Below are 19,190 nucleotides of genomic sequence, written 5' to 3' on the forward strand. Positions count from 1 at the left end.
TACTCGGCTACTCCGGAGGCTGAGTCAGGAGAATCGCTTGAACCCGGGAGGCAGAGGTTGTGGTGAGCCAACATCGTGCCATTACACTCCAGCCTGGGAAACAAGAGTGAAACTCCGTCTCAAAAAACAAAATAAAACAAAATAAAAGCAATGCACAACAGCAGGAGAAACTGGAACAAAGACAGTCTCGATGATAAGAAACAAGATATATAATTCTATATATAGAAATCCTTTGAGTTGCATAAAAATTAATGGCTTATATTTTCATTGTGATGTCTTGATTAAACCCTGATGGAAACAATCTGTTCAATTCAACTTTTCAAGTAAACACCATGGCTCAGTACTGGTTCTCTTTTCAGTATCTGCTTCTTCAGTGGGCAAAACAGCACTGTACAGATGTTGGACTGCATGAATTCCGAAAAAGTAGAAGTTAAACATTCTTTTACATGTATTCTGAAGGCTTCTCTGTGGACAATGTATTAAAAATGTACAACAAGACACTAAAATGTGCTACGCCTGCTTGTGAAATAATTGAAATAATGAAATTTTCTCTGTCTTTTCCTCTTCATTTTCCATCTACCCTCCCTTTTCTCTATATCTGTTTTGCTTCTCTTTGTGTTGGAAAAAGTGATAATTGCAAAACTGAACTGTTATTAAGGCTTGTTTTAAATCAGTGCCTGGGAAATAAATTAGCCCCTAGTCTCACACAGTAATAATGTCAGTAAATGAGAGCTTCCAGTTATGGTGCAGGAAATTAAAGCAATGATGGCCAAAGCTTTAACAAAGTCACAAGAGATTACATATTATTGATTCTAAGAAAAGACAGATTTCTACTATCCAAAAAATGACATCTGTCTCAAAGTAAATGACTAAAACACAAACCAAACAAACTGAATGAGTTCAGAAACAGGACAATTTCCAAATACCTAAGGAGAAAAAAATTAATGTAAAAGAAAAATGTAATTTTGAACTTCAAGAGAGCAAAATGGAGCTACTTAGCAACAATATTTGAAATAGTATGAGGTCACACATATCTATATTACTCAATTTCGTGGTAGAAAATGCATTGAGAAGAATGTAAAGTCCCATGACCTAGGTGAAATGAATGCTAGGGGCTTTCTTTTCTGTTTTGATGAAAATATTCTAAAATTAGACAATAGTGATGCATACATAATACTATGAGCATCCTAAAAACAACTGAATTATATGCTTTAAAAGACTGAATTTTATGTTATATGAATATATCAAAGATATTATTTTAAAAAACAAATAAACCTATATCAACCTAATACTCTTAAGATATCTTTAGGGACAACCTCAGATAATGTGTTTTTTTGTTTGTTTGTTTTTTGTGTGTGGTTTTTTTTGCTAATCCTAGTCTGTATCACAATGTCACTGGAATTAACAGAAAAAAATCACAAACTTGATTACAATTCACAAAGGTGAGATTTAAAAAAAATAGTTATTGGCATATTTAGACAAATGGTTTTACACAGCCTGTCACTGTACTCAAGACAAAGACTCAACGTGAATTAGTCTTCTTTTAATTGTAGTGTTGGTGCCTAAAATAGCATAGTTCACATATGCTGTTTTAACTATGCTCCCAATAATTCTGGCGTCCTCTTCTTGTCGTTCCCTTTTTATGAATCCTCACTTCTGAGAAGCAAGCTGTTTTACTGCCAGCATGTTCAGACTGCTGATTGCCGGTGGAAAGTCATGAAATTCGGCTTATTAACTTCTGTACAAATTGAAGTTATCTAACCTCATCTGAGCCTTCACTGCTGTTTGAAAATCTTTTTATTAATATCTAATTGGCTCCTTAGAACATTTTCCATAGTCTTCATTTCAAAGCTTTTCAAATCCGTTCTCTTGATGTGACCTCACCTATTCACTCAATAGAAATCAGCATCTTTTACTTGATGGAAAAGTTCCTCTGCTTCAAAATGTACCTTGTCTGTCCTTTTCTTCACACTCACCTCAAAAAAGTGAGGTCATTCTACAGTTTCAAAAAAAAAAAAAACATTCCTAGTTGATTTGAAATAACCTGACTTGGTTTATCTCACATCTGCTACCAACTAACTCTATAACCACAGGAAACACAATTAATTAATCTAGTATTTTATTTTCTCACCTGTAAAATTAGTGCCATGGACTTTGCAAATTTCAAGACCACTTTTATTAATAAATCAAGAGTTTCCTAATCTTGTGTTTAGTCTTGTGTCATTCTAACCCCCAAGACTTTTCGCTTTCATTTGGCCCATATGTACCATAAGGAATTTTCTCTCTACGAATCTCCTCCTATTAACTTGATTCTTCTCACCCTAGACATGCTTAAGACTTCATATTTAAAATATTCCTTCATGATTATCACATAAGTTAATATTTTCACTATTTTTCAATCAACTTACTTCCAGGTGTAAATAACACTATTACTACTGACTTATCTCTTCACACCTCCCAATTTGACTTCTGCTTCTAGTACTTTGCAAAAATGGCTGTTGCACTACTTGGGAGGCTGAGGCAGGTGGATCACTTGAGCCCAGAAGTTCCAGCAGCCCAGGCAACATAGAGACCCTGCCTCTTTAAAAAAAAAAAAAAAAAAAAAAAAAAAAAAGACTTGTTTTAGAGGTCAAATGTTTTTTTTTTGTTTGTTTTTGTTTTTTACTTAAGTTAATTTTGACATAAAACACCACTGATGGTGGTTTTTTGTTTTAGTTTTGTTTTGCTTCTTAAAGATGAGTTATCACGCTGTCATGCAGGCTGGAGTAAGGTGGCATGGTCACAGTTCTCTGTAATCTCAAAGGCTGGGCCCAGGCGATTCCCCTGCCTCAGCATCCTAAGTAGCCTTATAGACATGCACCACTGTTTCTGGTCACTAATGGTGTTTTGAAGCACCATCTTGAGACTTTCTTCTCCCTTGCCTTGAATCTGAACCTCATGGTAATCTTTCTAAGCCTCTGCTTACCTCTTCTTTTTCTCTACTTGTATTTTTTCTCCTGAGGCTATGTTCTAAATATGATTATTCATCAGAGGTCTATCTTGGTTTACTTTCTAATCTTCTCATAAAACTTTGATTTACTCTAGAGATCTCAACTGTTATATGCATGTAGATTACAAACATATTTTTCTCTGAACTCCATGTTAATATGCTTCACATCTTGATAGGTATGTCTTACCAATTTAAAGCTATGTTGAAAGCAAAATTCATCACTCTACCTCAACGTCTACCCAGGAAAAAAGGGGAAAAACACGGGCTGTCCCTGCTCCTATACTCTTTCTGTTGATGACATAAAAGGCTTTCCAGTGACTTGAACTGATCTGTCAGGAAGAAGAGAAGCCAGCAATGTCAGGGACTGCACCATCCTATACTAGCAAACAACTGTTCATACAGCTAGTTCTTCCTTTGATTAATGTCTTAATGTTCTGAAGAAAAATGAAATTATGATCTCTTCGTAATTACACAAGGTTATGATGTGGATGTGGAAAAATTATACTGTTTTAAAACAGCATCATGGTAAGTCTCAAGGTATCTTTTTCTTTTTACATCATAACCAAAGTATAACCATGGATTGAATTATACACATTGGCTGCTCAGTTTCTTCATTTATTGCTGTGAGGTAATATAAAGACCTTAGCTTCCAAGAAAATCCAACACTTTTATTTCACCTAGATGTAAAAAGAAAGAAAACAATAAACTTACACTTTATCTGTTCCATAACTCCTGTAGTCTACTGCAGCTGACACAGCCACAATGAGTGCAGGCATCCCATAGCCGACCAGATAAAAGTATTTCCTGCGTGAATGTTCACTCTCAAAAACCTCCACCAGCATGATATAAAGCTGCACCCCCTCCAGGAACATCCAGGTGAAGGCAGCCAAGAAGAAGAAATGTAAGAGGGCAGCGAAAACAGCACAGGCAATCTAGGAAAAGGAACAAATGATTTAGTCAAATCACTATCACATGGGATACTGGTGAACTGCCATAAAACCAAATTAAATATTTACCGAAACTAATTTACAATAGGTCTGCAAAATAATCATCTAGGGAAGATTCTTAAAACACAGATATTAAAACTAACATACTTAAATATAATCTATCTTTGAAAACTGCCTTTAACATTAATAATGGCTTATGGATGACAGCATATCATCAGAATAAAAAAAATACTTAGAAAAAATTCTAATAAGAGTCTATGAATAATTATTCCTGAGAGATGTGCATAAATATTTCAAAATAGTTTTTAAGAATTTTTTCTCTTGGCCATAATCATGAGTTAGAGTTAGAACATACTAACCGAGTAAGTTCTTCAATAGTCAATGAAAGAGAAACATTAAAACTAAGGGGAAAATTAAATAGTGTAGTTAATTGCAGTCTTTTCATGATGAGATTATTACTGTTTGTTTGTTTCATGATGAAATTAATTATTAGTAATTGTTTATTTCTCCCTGCCTGGTATCAAAAAGGATTTAAGGTGGTGTTAGAAAATTCATGGTGAACATGAATAAAAATGGATCTACTTAAATGTTCCCAAACTGCTTTCTTTCTTTGATTTTTTTGTTATTGTACTAAATATTGGTTTAGACAAGTTTGGTCAAAAAAGGCAGCCAGTTCTTATTTTTGTATATTTTCTAAAGTACTACAATTTTCAGCTGACCAACTATCAATTTCTTACCCTTATGTCAGTTCCTGAATTCTCATTTCTTTGAGTTCTTGTTCCTTATAGGAAGCCCTGATTAAAATCTATAACTGCTGCTAGAAAAGGGCAGTAAAGTTACAGAAGTTATCAGAGTAATAGAAATTCATTGGTGAGTATAATCTCTATGAAATGAGACAAAAGGGCAGGTCAAATTTTGGGTTACAAAGATGACAATGAAGGAGAGATCAGGAAGTCTTACATCTGAGGAGCTAGAAAGAAAGCTGGTCCTAAACACTACATGGAGTGCAGAAAAGGACACCTCGCTAGCAAGGAGAGTAAAGACAAGTTTTGCTGAGCTGCACTCTACCCATGTTTTTCACATCAATCATTGTTCTCTATATTACTTGTTAGAAATGAGTTTTGTGTAGTCTGCAATATTTGGCGAAGTTTTTCATACCATATGTAACATCAGGAAACAAAAATAAGAATAAGGTTTCTAAATGAAAAGAAATCACACAGCATTTGAATTGCAAGCTAACAAGAGAATAAAATGATATATTCTTGGAAAATAACACAATTTTCCATTTCTTGCTTTTTTGAGTTGGAACTTCAACTATTAATTTTTGTTATCATAAGGCTTTACTTTTTTGACGAAAGAAATGTGTACTTTGATTGCTTATTCATAGGTATGCATTTATGGGGAAAGCTGTCACATTAGTATATGATACCCAATTAAAAATATAATCACCATAATTGTACCCTTTACAGTCATTAATCATGAATGTGTAATCACAAACATGAATCCAACTGCATTTTTATTGTAAAGTACTCCATACATATGGACACATACCAGAAAACAGCATTAAGTAAGCGAACTATTTATTATGCTCAAAAGTCTTCTACAAAATGAAACTTTTCTGCTCATTTGCAGTTCTACTCATGATAACAAACTTGTATCATGTGCATAAATTTTAAGTAAACTGAAACTGGCTCACAAAAATTATAAGTGGGCATAAAGTCTGTGTAATATTAAGATACTGTCTATTATTTACATTTTCTGTTTGGTTTTACCAACAGTTGGCTAGTGCTGTTCCTTTTTTTTCCTTTTCTTTCCCTTTTTCTCTTCCTCCTTTCCTTGATACAACTAAATGTAGGGTGCAATAACGTGCAAGTTAGCACTTAAAGACATGACCAGAACTCATCCAAATATGAAGTGCCAAACAAAAATTGGGAAGAGTTTACATATACTAAAAATGATTTGCAGGTTGTACTATTTTCCAAAATACATCAATTAGAAAAACTTATTTTAGACCTGCAGATTTTCATATAATACTGGCTATTTTTAAGGCATGTTACAAACTTTAAAACATCAATCTATTAATTGGAAAAAAAGATATTCTTTCATTTTCTAAATAATTTTACCAAAGTTTCCTCAATATTGAGCCCTGTGGTTAAAACAAAAGAAAAAAAATGACAATATGTAGTTCCTTAGAAAGACAAGTTTATGAAATAATTTCTGAAGAAATGTACATCTCCTTCATTGCTAATGGGAACACAAAATGGTACAACCACTTTGGAAGACAATTTGTCAGTTTCTTTAAAGCTAAATATACTCTTACCATCTGATCCACAAATTGTGCTCCCTGGTTTCACCCAAAGTAGTTAAAAACATGTCCACACAAAAACCTGCATACAAATGTTTAGAGCAGCTTTCTTCATATTTGACAAAAGCATAACTGACATCTTGGAAGTAATATCTCATCAGACAATAAGATACTATTTAGCACTAAAAAGAAATAAGCTATCAAGTCACAAAAATGCATGGAGGAAATTCAAATATATATGACAATTTGAGAGAAGCCAAGTTCAGGCATGGTGCTTCACATCTGTAATCCCAGCACTTTGGGAGGCTGAGACAGGTGGATCGATTGAGTCCAGGATTTTGAGATCAGCTTGAACAACATGGCCAAACCCTGTCTATTAGAAATACAAAAAATTAGCTGGGCATGGTGGCAAATGCCTGTAGTCCCAGCTACTCCAGAGGCTGTGGTGGGAGGATCGCTTGAGCCTGGGAGGTGGAGATTGCAGTGGGCCAGGATCATGCCACTGCACTCCTGCTTGAGTGACAGAGTGAGTCTTTGTGTCAAAAAAGAAAAGAAAGAAAAATGAATGAAAGAAAGAAAGAAAGAAAGAAAGAAAGAAAGAAAGAAAGAGAAAGAAAGAAAGAAAGAAAGAAGGAAAGAAGGAAAGAAAGAGGGAGACCAATCTGAAAAAGCTACATACTAAATGATTCCAATCATATGACATTCTGAAAAGTCAAAACCATGGAGATAGTAAAAAAGAAAAATAGTGGTTACCAGAAATTAGTGGGAAAGGAGAGATTAAACAGAGGAAGCACAGAGGATTTTCAAAGCAGTGAAAAAAACTCAAACCCAGAGAATGTACAATACCTAGAGTGAAACGTAAGGTAAACTATGGAATTTGGGATGATAATGATGTGTTGATGTAGGTTCATCTGTTGTCACAAGTGTACCTCTCTGGTGGGGGATGTTAATAATGAAGGACACTATGCATGTGTAGGAGCAGGGAATAGATGGGAAATGTCTGTAGCTTCTGCTCAATTTTGCTGTAAAGCAATAACTGCTCTAAAAAACAAAAGTCTATTTAAAAATGAAATATACACCTTATTCGTAAAGGTTGCTGCTTATTTATGATGATGGGATATGAAAAATGGAAAACTGAGTAAGGCCTGAAAATTAGTATCTATCTTAGATGACTAGAAGAACTGATACTTTCTAACTAAGTAGTTTTAATATTGGCAGTACTGAAAAGCTGGAAGTGGAAAAATTCTTCACTGGTATCAATGTAGGTTGCTTACTGGTTGGTCAGTTCGGTTGATCCCAATCAGGAAGAGCAGCTCTGCTACAAAGAGACTGATGCAAAGGTTCTTGTGGATGGTGTTACGGTCACTCTGGAGCCCGCGGAAAAAGCAAAATGTGAAGATGCAAATCAGGAGACAAACAAGCGACAGCAAAATTCCAACCCACGTGATCACATCCAGAAGGAGGTCATGGACCGCATCACTGTGCTGGAAACACAACAAAAAAGCCGTAAGTTGCGCTTATGCATAACCAATTACAAAGTTTTATAAGGGCCTGGATTCAGAAAGCATGATAGCAATAATGCACAAAATACCCTCTATGCCCACAATGAATAAAGTAACTTAATGATTTGGGTTTTCTCTTCCACAGATAGAGCATTTTATCTTTTCTGTGAGGTGTAAATCAGTTTGATATTCAGAGATGCCAATAGTGTTTGCTTCTTTCTCAGCTACAAACATTTTCAGAATATAAGTAGTTAAAGCAGAACGACTTAATTCTGGCCAAATATTTCAAGGTAAAACATTTTATTTTTTAAATTTGTATCACTTTTTTAGACTAATTTTCAGACCATCTCCACTAGGGAACACTATTTAAAATTTTAAGCTTTATACTTGGGGAAGTTGTATCTCAACTAATTTTTGAATCATCTAAGGAGTTTTAAAATTAAAAATGCAATTCCTTTGTTCTATAAATCTTCTATCATAATTTCCAAGGTTGTGTTATATAAGTATGTATTTTCATAAAGATCCCCAGTGAATTCTGATGAATAGCCACACATGTGTACCATTTATTTTTGGGAAGATCTAAAAGAATGAGGATATTCATTGGATTTATATTCACATTGAATGGATTAGAGACATCAGCAAGTTTGATCTTTGAAGATTTTGCATGAATAGAGTCTGTTATACATTGACAGAAAATAAATATTCAGAATTGCTATACTAAAGTGGCATATAGCAGACAATAGAGCTAAGAAACAAGAAAAAGTTCGTGAACTGTACTGAAACATCATGTTTTGGTTCTGTTAAAATAGTAGGGGAAGCTCTGTGTCTGCCATGTTCCTTAGTTGTCAATTACTTCATTTCTGTCCTTGTTTTAAGATTCAGAACTCTTATTTCCACCTTGAGATATTTTGTCCCTACCCTAAAAAAACTTCTGTGAAGCTTTAGAATTTATAGAGGCCCAACAAATAAGTATATCAAGATGTTGGAGAAAAGTTGAGAAATTGTCTATGACTGTCAATTCTTTTCCTTCAAGGTTTTTTGAAGAGCCCTAAATACCTAACTTCTATCAGTAGAAGAATGGATAAATGATTGGGTAAAAGGTTAATTTGTACAATGATATTTTAAAAAGTAGTAGAAAATCAGTGTACTATATTTAAAGTCACAAACATGGATAATACACAAAAATCTAATATTATTTTTTTTAAAAAAGCAAGATCTATACACTATGACAGCATTTTTGTAAAATTTTAAAAGATGAAAATCAGGTTGGGCATAGTGGCTCATGCCTGTAATCTCAGCACTTTGGGAGGCCAACGTGGGTGGATCATGAGGTCAGGAGATCAAGACCATCCTGGCTAACATGGTGAAACCCCATCTCTACTAAAAACACAAAAAATTGACCGAGCGTGGTGGCGGGCGCCTGTAGTACCAGCTACTTGGGAGGCTAAGGCAGGAGAATAGGGTGAACCCAGGAGGCAGAGCTTGCAGTGAGCCAAGATCGTGCCACTGCACTCCAGCCTGGGTGACAGAGCGAGACTCTGTCTCAAAATTTAAAAAAAGATGAAAAATCTATGGCATTGACTTTTATGAATATATGTAAAATTGGTAAAAGTATAAAAATTACATGGAAAAATTCTGACAACAAAGAGTTGTCTTTCTAAGTGATGCCTTTTTGAGCTATATCGATCATACACATTGACTTTTGTTTTAGGACAGAAGTCGCCACATTTAGTTGGCTTCCACACTAAGCCCAATTTTAATCTATATAAATATTCAGATTTTTCAAATACTGTATGTTCTCACGTATAATCAGGAGCTAAACACTGAGTATTCATGGACATAAAGATGGCCACAATAGAAACGTGGAGCTACCAGAGGTGGGAGGTAGGGAGGGGGGCGATGGTAGAAAACCTATTGGGCACTATGCTCACTTAATACCTGGGTAATGGGATCATTCGTACCCCAAACTTTAGCATCACAGAATACACTTATGTAACAAACCTGCCCATGTACCCGATGAATCTAAAATAAATGTTGAAAAAATTGATTTTAAATGAGGACATTTGAAAAACATATATCCAGATTTTCTTCTTCTTTTTTTTAACTTCATCCTTTCAAAGATTTTCCTGGATGTGGAAATTCTTAGAAGTGAGCCACCATGCTGTAATCTGAATCATAGCACTCCTCATACTGCCAGATATGACTTCACAGTTGTTATTTGATAAAGACCCCCACTAGAATACTGTCAATGAAACAGTTTTGAAATATTCCTGCATACCTCTTGATATATTTCTCAGAAGGAGCTCAGGTCATGAAAGAAAACCACATGAAATTTTGCTTTAACAGCTTTGTTCTCTGGGGGATACTACCAAAGCAGTGTTGGGTCTGCGGTAGCTTAAATTACTTTTAGTGTTTGAGAATGGAGAGTGGTTAGTGCTGCCTGGTTCCCTGAATAGACAGCTATTTGCTCTCTTCTTTGACTCAAACGAAAGATGCTGTGATTTGAGAATCAAATACCAACGTTTAGCACAGCAGTCTTTCATAATGGAAAAATGGCAGGCATAACACCATCTCAAATGTATCCTAAAAGACCTAAAACACCCTTTTGAAAAAAAAAGAAAAAAAAATAAAGAAGAACAAGAACAAGCAAAAATGATATGAAACCAAAGAACTCCCACTTTTATCTGGGTAGATGCATTATTAGAAATGTATTTATTTTACTCAGTGCCTTAGTATGCTCTTCAAAAACCCCATGCAGAGTTACTAAGAGAAGAATATCAGATCTTGAAATGTCAGTAGCAAAAATTTGTAGCACTCAAATATAGAACAAACAAGTCTAGTAAATAAGTCACCTTTTAGTTATGACTGTTTAGCCAGGAAAACATCAACACCAACCACCTATATGTCCATGATACCGGGAGGGCAGCACTCATCAAAGACAACTCAATACTTGAATTTTACCAGTAACATGAACAGGAAAGAACAATGGTGTATTAGTCCATTCTCACGCTGCTGATAAAGACATACACAAGACTGGGTTTATAAAGAAAAGAGGTTTAATGGACTCACAGTTCCACTTGCAAGCCTCACAATCATGGCAGAAGGTGAAGGGGATGCAAGACAGGTCTTATAAGGCAGCAGGCAAGAGGAAGTTTGTGCAGGGGAACTCCCATTTAGAAAACCATGAGATCTCATCAGACTTAATCACTACCATGAGAAGAGTATGGGGGAACCACCCTCATTATTCAATTATCTCCCCCTGGCCCCAGCCTTGACACATGGGGATTATTGCAATTCAAGGTGGTATTTGGGTTGGGACACAGTCAAACCATATCAAGTGGACACTGAATGTAAATAACAGATGTAAATTTGAAAAGCCTTGTTTATAATTAATAGTCTGCCATAATAGAACTTCTAGGAAGGAAGTCCATGCATGGAAAAAAGCAAACTCCTTTCAAGAGGACGACCCCTTGAATTAAACTCCTAGGTATAGTTGTATCAATGTGATAATGCCACAAGGATTCCTTTCTGAGATTGCATGTTTGTGAACACTACATAACTCAATCACCTATAAGACAAACTATATACCATTATGTACCTTGAGAGCAGGCATTATATCAATTTTATTAATATTACATCCTAGCACCTAGTACTGTGCTTAACATTAAAGCAATCTATAAAAATATTTGGTTTTGAATAATTATAATCCCACTTCTATTAGGCTAAATGCCTTAGAGCTGAACCCTTTCATATCAGTGCAGCTTTAGCACCCATTTAATCTCCACTTGGATATTTAATAAGATATCAAATATTTTATGTCCAAAACCGCTCCTGATCTTATCCTATTCTACCCTCCTGCCTCCAATCTGCTCTTCCTTCTGTTTTCCTCATTTTAGCAAATAGCAACTTCATTCTTGAAAATGTTCTGGTCAAAAACTCAGGAATTATATTGACTCCTTTATTTCCTTCACACACTACATTTAATCCAACAGGAAATCTTATAGGTCTTACCCACTAAGCTTGACAGGTTCTTATCTCAACTGCACCAACTTGATTGGAGCCATCTGATTTCATATGAAGAGCCTCTTAACTGATTCTTAACTGATCTCCCTACTTTGGCTCTAATCCCACTTCTCTCTATATTTAGCAGAGCAGAGATTCTTTTTATATATAAGTCATAAAATATCGCTCCTCTAATCAAAGCCTCCAATGGCTCCCACTCAATGAAAATAAAACTGAGTCTTTACAAAAGCCTTACATAGCCCTAAGAACTGCACCCCTGTGACATCATTTCCTATTCTTCCCTTCCTTCACTTCATTCCACTTCCATTGGCCTGCTCTGTTCTTTGAATGGGTGAGAGATATTCCAGTCCCATGGCCTTTGCATCTGATGCTCCTTTGGCCTGGAATACTCTTCCAAAAGATATCTGCATGGCTTACTTGCCACCCTCCTTTTACTATTTATTCAAATGTCACCTTCCCACAGAGGGTTTTTTCTGAGTCTTCCTATCTAAAATTACAGACCCGTTTTCCATATTCTGACTCTCTCTATTGCTTTTCTTGTATTATTTTCACCTTACTCCTTATCACTTATGTAAACTATATATTTTAATAATTTTTTCTACTTATTTTCTGTGCCCTTCCCAACCAGAAAGAAAGCTCAAAGAGAATAAGTTGTTTCATCTCTTCTGATTACCACTCCTCCAGGTCCTGCAGAAATAGGTAGTATACAGTAGCTGCACAATTAATGTATTGATTGAATAAATGACCTCTCTTTAATCATCCCTCTCTTTTACAATGGATTTTTATTCAAACTACAAGTTGTATCATGCTGCCCACTAAACAGTCCTTGGGACTCTTCCTCTTAAATCGTCAGCTCTAAAATGTTGAGTAAAAGATAAAGAAAATTAGAGCTAGAAAATAAGAAGGCTGTTACATCATAATACTTTAAGATATCCTATAATGTGAAGGTGTCAAACAATTATAAAAATGAAGACAAAAGTACAGATGTAAATAAGAAGTATCTTGAGTAATTCTTGGAGTCTAAAGCCTTGAATTTAATCTTATCTCTTCAATTTAGTCATTGTTACTTTTAACAAAGTACTTAATCTGTTCGAGTATCAGAAGCCTTATCCACATAGCAGTAAAATAACTGAGACTTCAGGATACTGTGATAAGTAATTCACATAATATATGTGAAAGTAAGAAAGTGAGTATTTCTTTCATTTTTTAAATCTGAATGTATTCTGAATTCTTTCATGTTCAATAGCAATTTTCATTTAAATAATAAAAAGCCTATATAAATGATATAGGGAGGATCAGAAAAATAATAACTATAACAATAATAAATGTTAATGTTATTTTAACTAAGAACACCAAAAAATATTCCAATCAAGTATGAGTTATCTAATTTCACTTTATAACATTTCCAACTTAGTTATTATTAATATTTGTGGTACTTATCAATTAAGACTATAAAAATGCCTATAGCAGCCAGGCGTGGTGGCTTATTCCTATAATCCCAGACTTTGGGAGGCCGAGGCAGGCGGATTGCTTTGAGTCCAGGAAATCAGGACTAGCCTGGGCAACATGCTGAAATTATGTCTCTACAAAAAATATCAAAATTAGGTGGATAAGGTGGAGGGTGCCTGTAGTCACAGCTACTCAGGAAGCTGAGGTGAGAGGATGGCTTGTGCCCAAGAGTTGGAGGTTGCAGTGAGCCAAGACCACACCACTGTACTCCAGCCTGGGTGACAGACCCAGATCCTATCTGGGAGAAAATAAAACAAAAAATGCCCAAAGCAGATGAAGACAGCAGATTTTAACTTTTGAATCTGAATTACATCTTGATTACTGTACAATTGCACTTATGACTTTTAAATGATAAAACAAGAAAAACACTAATTCATCCATATACTTTTCCTTAGGTTAGAACAAAAAGACAAATAAAGTAGCAAACAAAGAATTACACTAAAAAATTTTGTCAGGGTCTGTACCACAGACCGGTGTAATTTTTGCAAGGAACTCTTGGAAAACTCATTAAAAAATAACAATAAACAAAAATATCAAAGACTTCAAGGAAATTAGCTTCTTAAGGGAAGATAAGGAGATGTGAGAGAAAAATCAGAAGAGAATGACAGAATTATTCCTCAGAAGATAGTTTCAGAAAATTCAATGAATCTATCATCTCTAGAAAGAAATTTTTATATAAACAATAATTGTTTTTTCAGGCTTTCTATGAAGTTTCTATTCATATTCAAAAGGCCAAATATTTTGTAAAACTTACATGAACCTTCTGATTTTCCTTTTATTTTTGTCTTACCTAATCTGCTTTGTCTTTGTCACTGAGCACTCACATACCTCGAAAGGAGAGTGATGGGAAGAATGGATGGCTTACACAATGATTGTCACTTGTGAGAGTGACTCTGTCCATGTAAAACCCTCCAATATACCATGAGGTACATTTAATGATACTAAGACCAAATTTCTGGAACAGGGAAATGTGACTTTTGCCTTATGATTTAAAAAATAATAATAATAATCTGAGTACACGAAGACTTTATGTGAAACTGTTGATATTTCTAACTTTATTGTCAAAAAAGCAAGTCAGCAAATGAGAAAGACAGATCTTAAAATAGTTTTCATTTTTAACTATGTAAGTGTTTCCAGATGGGAAACAAACTATACAAATTAATTGTGAATGCTTCTGGATAGTTTTTTTTTCCTTCTTTTTTGAAAAAAAATAATTCTAGAGAGTTGCATTTTTCAGACTGCTTGAACAATCACCCTGTAATAATTATCAACTGCTTGCCAATAATTATCAAGAACCTGTTCTACTTTTTGCATAATAATGCATTATTTTAATGTTGAGCTAGATTTGGTAAAGCAGAATAATATGAGTTTAAAATTACCTCTTCAACATATTGTGTTCTGAAATATTTGTAATATAGCTGAGTTTCTTTTTTTAATGAAAATGTAGGAGTGTTCACCTTACCACTAACATATCCATGAGCATAAAACATTGATTTGAATCGTAAATTAAACCGAAGCCAGCAGGATTCCAAAAAACCTATTTTCAGATAAATGTGGCATGAACTCTGTGAAAAAAATTCCTGGCATTGATCTAACTGTTAAGAACCAGGTCATCAGACACAGAGGTCACCTCACAAGCTCTTGGGAAAGTGAAGGGATTAATGTTCTGAAGAAATTAGGATTTCCTTTGCAGAACATACCATAGTTGGGTAACCCAGTAAGAAGGGCAATATGACTATATTTCTTTCTTCTTTTTAGGTCAATTAACTGAAACAACCTACCAGCAATATTCAAGTCTGTATCAAATTGAAAACCAATCTAAGTATTTTCATGCTTTAATTGGTAAAAGAGAAACACTAGTGTGTGCTCTTAAGAGCGTACAACATCCATATACAATTGTCCTTTGGATTCAATGGAACTTCTTTAGCAAAATTTCTGGCTTCAGAAGCATACTTATTATGATTAGCACACTCTAAGTTATTGGTGATCTTGCTTTGAATTAAAAAAAAAAAAAAAAAGCCAAACAAACAAACAAAAAAACTACATTTGGTGTACCAGATTTGCGACTACCATAACAAATGAAAGAAAACAGCAGAAATTGTTAAAGGAAATGGAATGATCAATCAATAGAAAGAAAATAATTTAAGAGTGTCTGGGATGGGGATGAAGGTAGGAAATGAAGCTAGGCAGATGGAAAAATTTTATCCTTAGCATTTCTGAGTTAAAGTGGCTGATAACGATAGCAGTAATAACTAACACATAATTTTCAAAATGTCTGATTCTATTAGAAAAGTTTATTTATTTTCTTAAGGTACTCATTTTAATTCTATAAAACACTGTGATGTGATACTATTACTCTCTCCAACTTACAGATGAAGAAACTGAAGCAAAGAGTATACAGAATTTATCCACAACCATTCTACTAGTATGCGGTAGAGACAGAATTAATGATAGGGCAACCAACTGCCCAGGTTTGCTCAGTACTGTCTTGGTTTTAGCAGTAAATTTTTGTTTTCTGGGAAAGCCTTCTCCAAGACATAAAAAGCCTCAGATTTCAGAGATGGATGCAGAACGTTGAAAGAAATCTACAAAATCCACAGGACCACCTAGAAAATGGAGGCTGAATGCCACAGTATTTTTAGTGTTGAATGGATTGAAGCATCAATTACTCATTTTTCTTAATGGCGCCTGCAAGTTTTCTCCTGACTACTGAAGCTGGTAATCAAGATTTGTGATCCTAATACCAGTTCATCCATTGTTGCATTACTCTAGATGATGTGATTGAGTATTTAACCCACACGCATTGTGATCCTGAGCTTCTCTTTGATTTTGCCTGTGAATTAACTGTAGTGATTTGTATCAAGATTGTGCTACTTTAGTTTTTATATTGTGAATATCATGACCACATTTTCTTACAGTTCAGTGATGAAAATGAGTATGACTATAATACCAAAGCTAGCATGACAATACTGACAAAAAAAATCTAAACAACTGTGTTACTTTAAAAATAACATAGAAGGATGCATGGATCTAGAATAGGGAGAAAATCAAAACAGAGTAGTGTACAATAAACAGAAATTAATTTGAGACTAGACAGAAGGTGATGTGAATACACCTGTGGAGCCTAGATCTCACAAGACTAGGATGAGGCAGGCAAGTTTTTGTAAGTCAATCAAAACCATTTTTTATCTCCTCCCAACCCCCCCAAAAAAATCAGTGCTCTTTTGAAAATGGAATAAGAATAAACATGCATTATCATTTTGTTCTCTTGTTTGCTCAACACACCTGAGTACAGTTACTTTTTTTCTGATTCAAATGTTGCAACTAAAAATGTTCCCGAGGGTAAACAAAAGAGGAAATTTTGAGGACCAATATGTTGACCCCTTAGAGTGTAGAGCTGATTTTGTCAGATCTTATTAATGATCATGGTGCTACAAAATATCAAATGATACCTTGAATCATGCTAGCAAAACCATGCTCCCTCTAGCTCTTGGAATTTTGAATTCTAAAGTGGAGTTTCAAATCATCTCCTTGATTTCTGTGAAGATTTTAATGAAATTTCAGATGACATAAAAGATGTTGCATCTTGTCCAAATTTAAAGTAGACTCTACTCATTTATCTGCATATTTGACAGACTGTGCAAATGTAAATGTTGGAAAATTCCATCAGCCCATAAATGTCTTATAAGAGAAAATGAACAGTTCTTACCTATTAAATGTCCTGTACATCTTTATACAATATTAATAAAAAGGTATGTGGTTTGCTTAGTTATGATATTGTGGTTTTATAATGAAATTTTTTGGTCACTTTTCAGTTTCCTCAAAATGTGCAGAGCACTTAATGAGCTTTTTGACTTTCTGGAAATGTAAGAAAATATGTACTTTGAGACATATGCTGACAAGATGCCCATCACTGTGGCTGGCCATAAAAATATGTTAAAATATTGGCTTTCTGTAAAATTATATTTTCAAAGCATGGAACAAAAAGAATGTCTCTCTTTGATTTTTAAATACATGATAGATGAGAACAAAGAAAAAGATTACCATGAGACAGAAATGTAAATGATGTTTCTCTAAAACTGTTTAATGATCTCTAAAGAAGATGTAAGAAACCTAGAAAAAGATGAACTGACTCTACTTGAGTTGTTTGAAGTTCTGTGTAGTTTAGGACAAAAAGCCATAGAGGGAAAAAAGGACTCATTTTTAGGATTTAAGACTGTTTTCAAAAAATGTCACCGGAAAAGGGCAGTCAAGTTAAACAGGAATTTCTCACTTATTTATTACTAAAGCTGTAACTTGTTTAGAATCTGCTCTGGTTTGAATATAGCCCCCAAAGTTCTTAAGTTGGAAACTTAATCCTCAATGCAACTGTGTTCAGAGGTAGGAATTTTAAGAGGTGATTAGTTTATGAGGGCTCTGCCCTAATGAATGGATTAATATTGCTATAATGGGAGTGGGCGAGTTCGGCCTTCTCTTTCTCTCTTGCCCTGTTTAGCATCCCTGTTCTCTTGCCCTCTGCCTTCTGCCAGATTCTGGTGGCATGCTCTTGGACTTCATAGCCTCCAGAACTTTAAGAAATAAATCTCTGTTTTTTATAAATTAACCAGTGTGTGACATTCTGTGATAGCAACACAAAGTAGACTAAAACAGCATCAAATCTCAATTTCATAAGGTAAAAAACTATGTGCTTTACAACTATTAATCATGATAGTGTTTTAATTTATGTTGAAATCCAACATACTTCTAAGTGTTTAAAACTGATGGACATTTTGGACATAGAGAACATATATGATGAATTCATAGATGCAAACGACCTGATTGAAAGGCAGCTGGTCTACCAAAACAAGCATGTAGATACAAAGTGGATGGGTATTTTTGAAGAGCTGGGAACCAATCCTACAAGTCTGAAAAACTATTTAGTAAAGCTATGCAGTAAAATCAAAAGTATTCCATGTCAAATCTTTTTGTTGAGAGGATATTTGGCTTGATGTTATAACATTGGACTGACACAAGAAATCAACGTAATATGGGCTTAATGAGAACTATGAACAGAACTATGACTCAAAGTAAATTCTACTTTTGACTGTATTCATTTTTACCTCTATTAAAAAGAAAAGAAAGGAATAGCAAATATAAACATGCCATAGTTATTTTATTAAATAAAGGTAATATATGTTTAATTACTACATTGTATCTACCTTTTAAAAACTTCTTATATTTACTTAAAAATGCACAATAATATAGCCTAAAAATTTAAATATCCAGTGAAGACTTAAAAAACATTAAAATAAATGTCTGAATCAGAAGACAGAAACATTAAAAAAATTAATACATTTTTTCATACTATTGGCCCTACTATGAACTAGCATTAAAGTACTACTAATTTTCATTGTTAAATAGTAATAACACATACGTGAATAATTATTTATGGTGTACTAAGCATATTTTTGGTCTTGCAGTGCTATCTCCCTTTGGCTCTCTAAAAACTTGGTCATCCTAACTGGTAGCTAAATATTCCATGTTTTTAGCAACATCATTAACAGTGGGAAGGTCCACAAATGCTTGCTATATTTCCTTCCATGACCAAACATAGGTGGCCCCAGATTTACAGTAGTTTGACTGATGATTTTTTGACTTTACAACAGGTGTATGAGCACATAACCCCATCACAGATTGAGGAATATCTGTATACTAAGCCCCTAGAACAGGAAACAGCAAGGTTTACATGAGTAAAAATGTCTTGACTATCCTTTGAATATAATGATTAAACCCAGATATCTTGTTAAAACAAAGTTTTCTGGGCTAATTTCTAGCTCTAAATTTTCTTATTCTCTGATAAAATGGATAACGTCTGTTTTCATTAGCACACACGCACACACACACACACATACACACACACACCCCTTTTGAAAGTA

At 34.4% G+C, this 19,190-nt stretch overlaps 1 protein-coding gene across 7 annotated transcripts in view; it reads right to left on the reverse strand.

Moving 5' to 3' along the window:
- Positions 1–19,190, reverse strand: part of ADGRL3 (adhesion G protein-coupled receptor L3) — a 902,055-nt gene that overhangs the window by 92,694 nt on the left and 790,171 nt on the right. For all 7 annotated transcript variants that reach the window (XM_031935344.1, XM_031935342.1, XM_031935341.1 and 4 more), the window contains 2 exons: positions 7,516–7,725; positions 3,701–3,921 (listed from right to left, as the gene is read on the reverse strand). In XM_031935344.1, coding sequence (XP_031791204.1) covers positions 3,701–3,921; positions 7,516–7,725 — 431 coding nt within the window. The remainder of the gene's footprint in view (positions 1–3,700; positions 3,922–7,515; positions 7,726–19,190) is intronic.

The sequence above is a fragment of the Piliocolobus tephrosceles genome, chromosome 3 (assembly GCF_002776525.5).
Source record: "Piliocolobus tephrosceles isolate RC106 chromosome 3, ASM277652v3, whole genome shotgun sequence".
In the NCBI taxonomy this organism is placed as follows: domain Eukaryota; kingdom Metazoa; phylum Chordata; class Mammalia; order Primates; family Cercopithecidae; genus Piliocolobus; species Piliocolobus tephrosceles.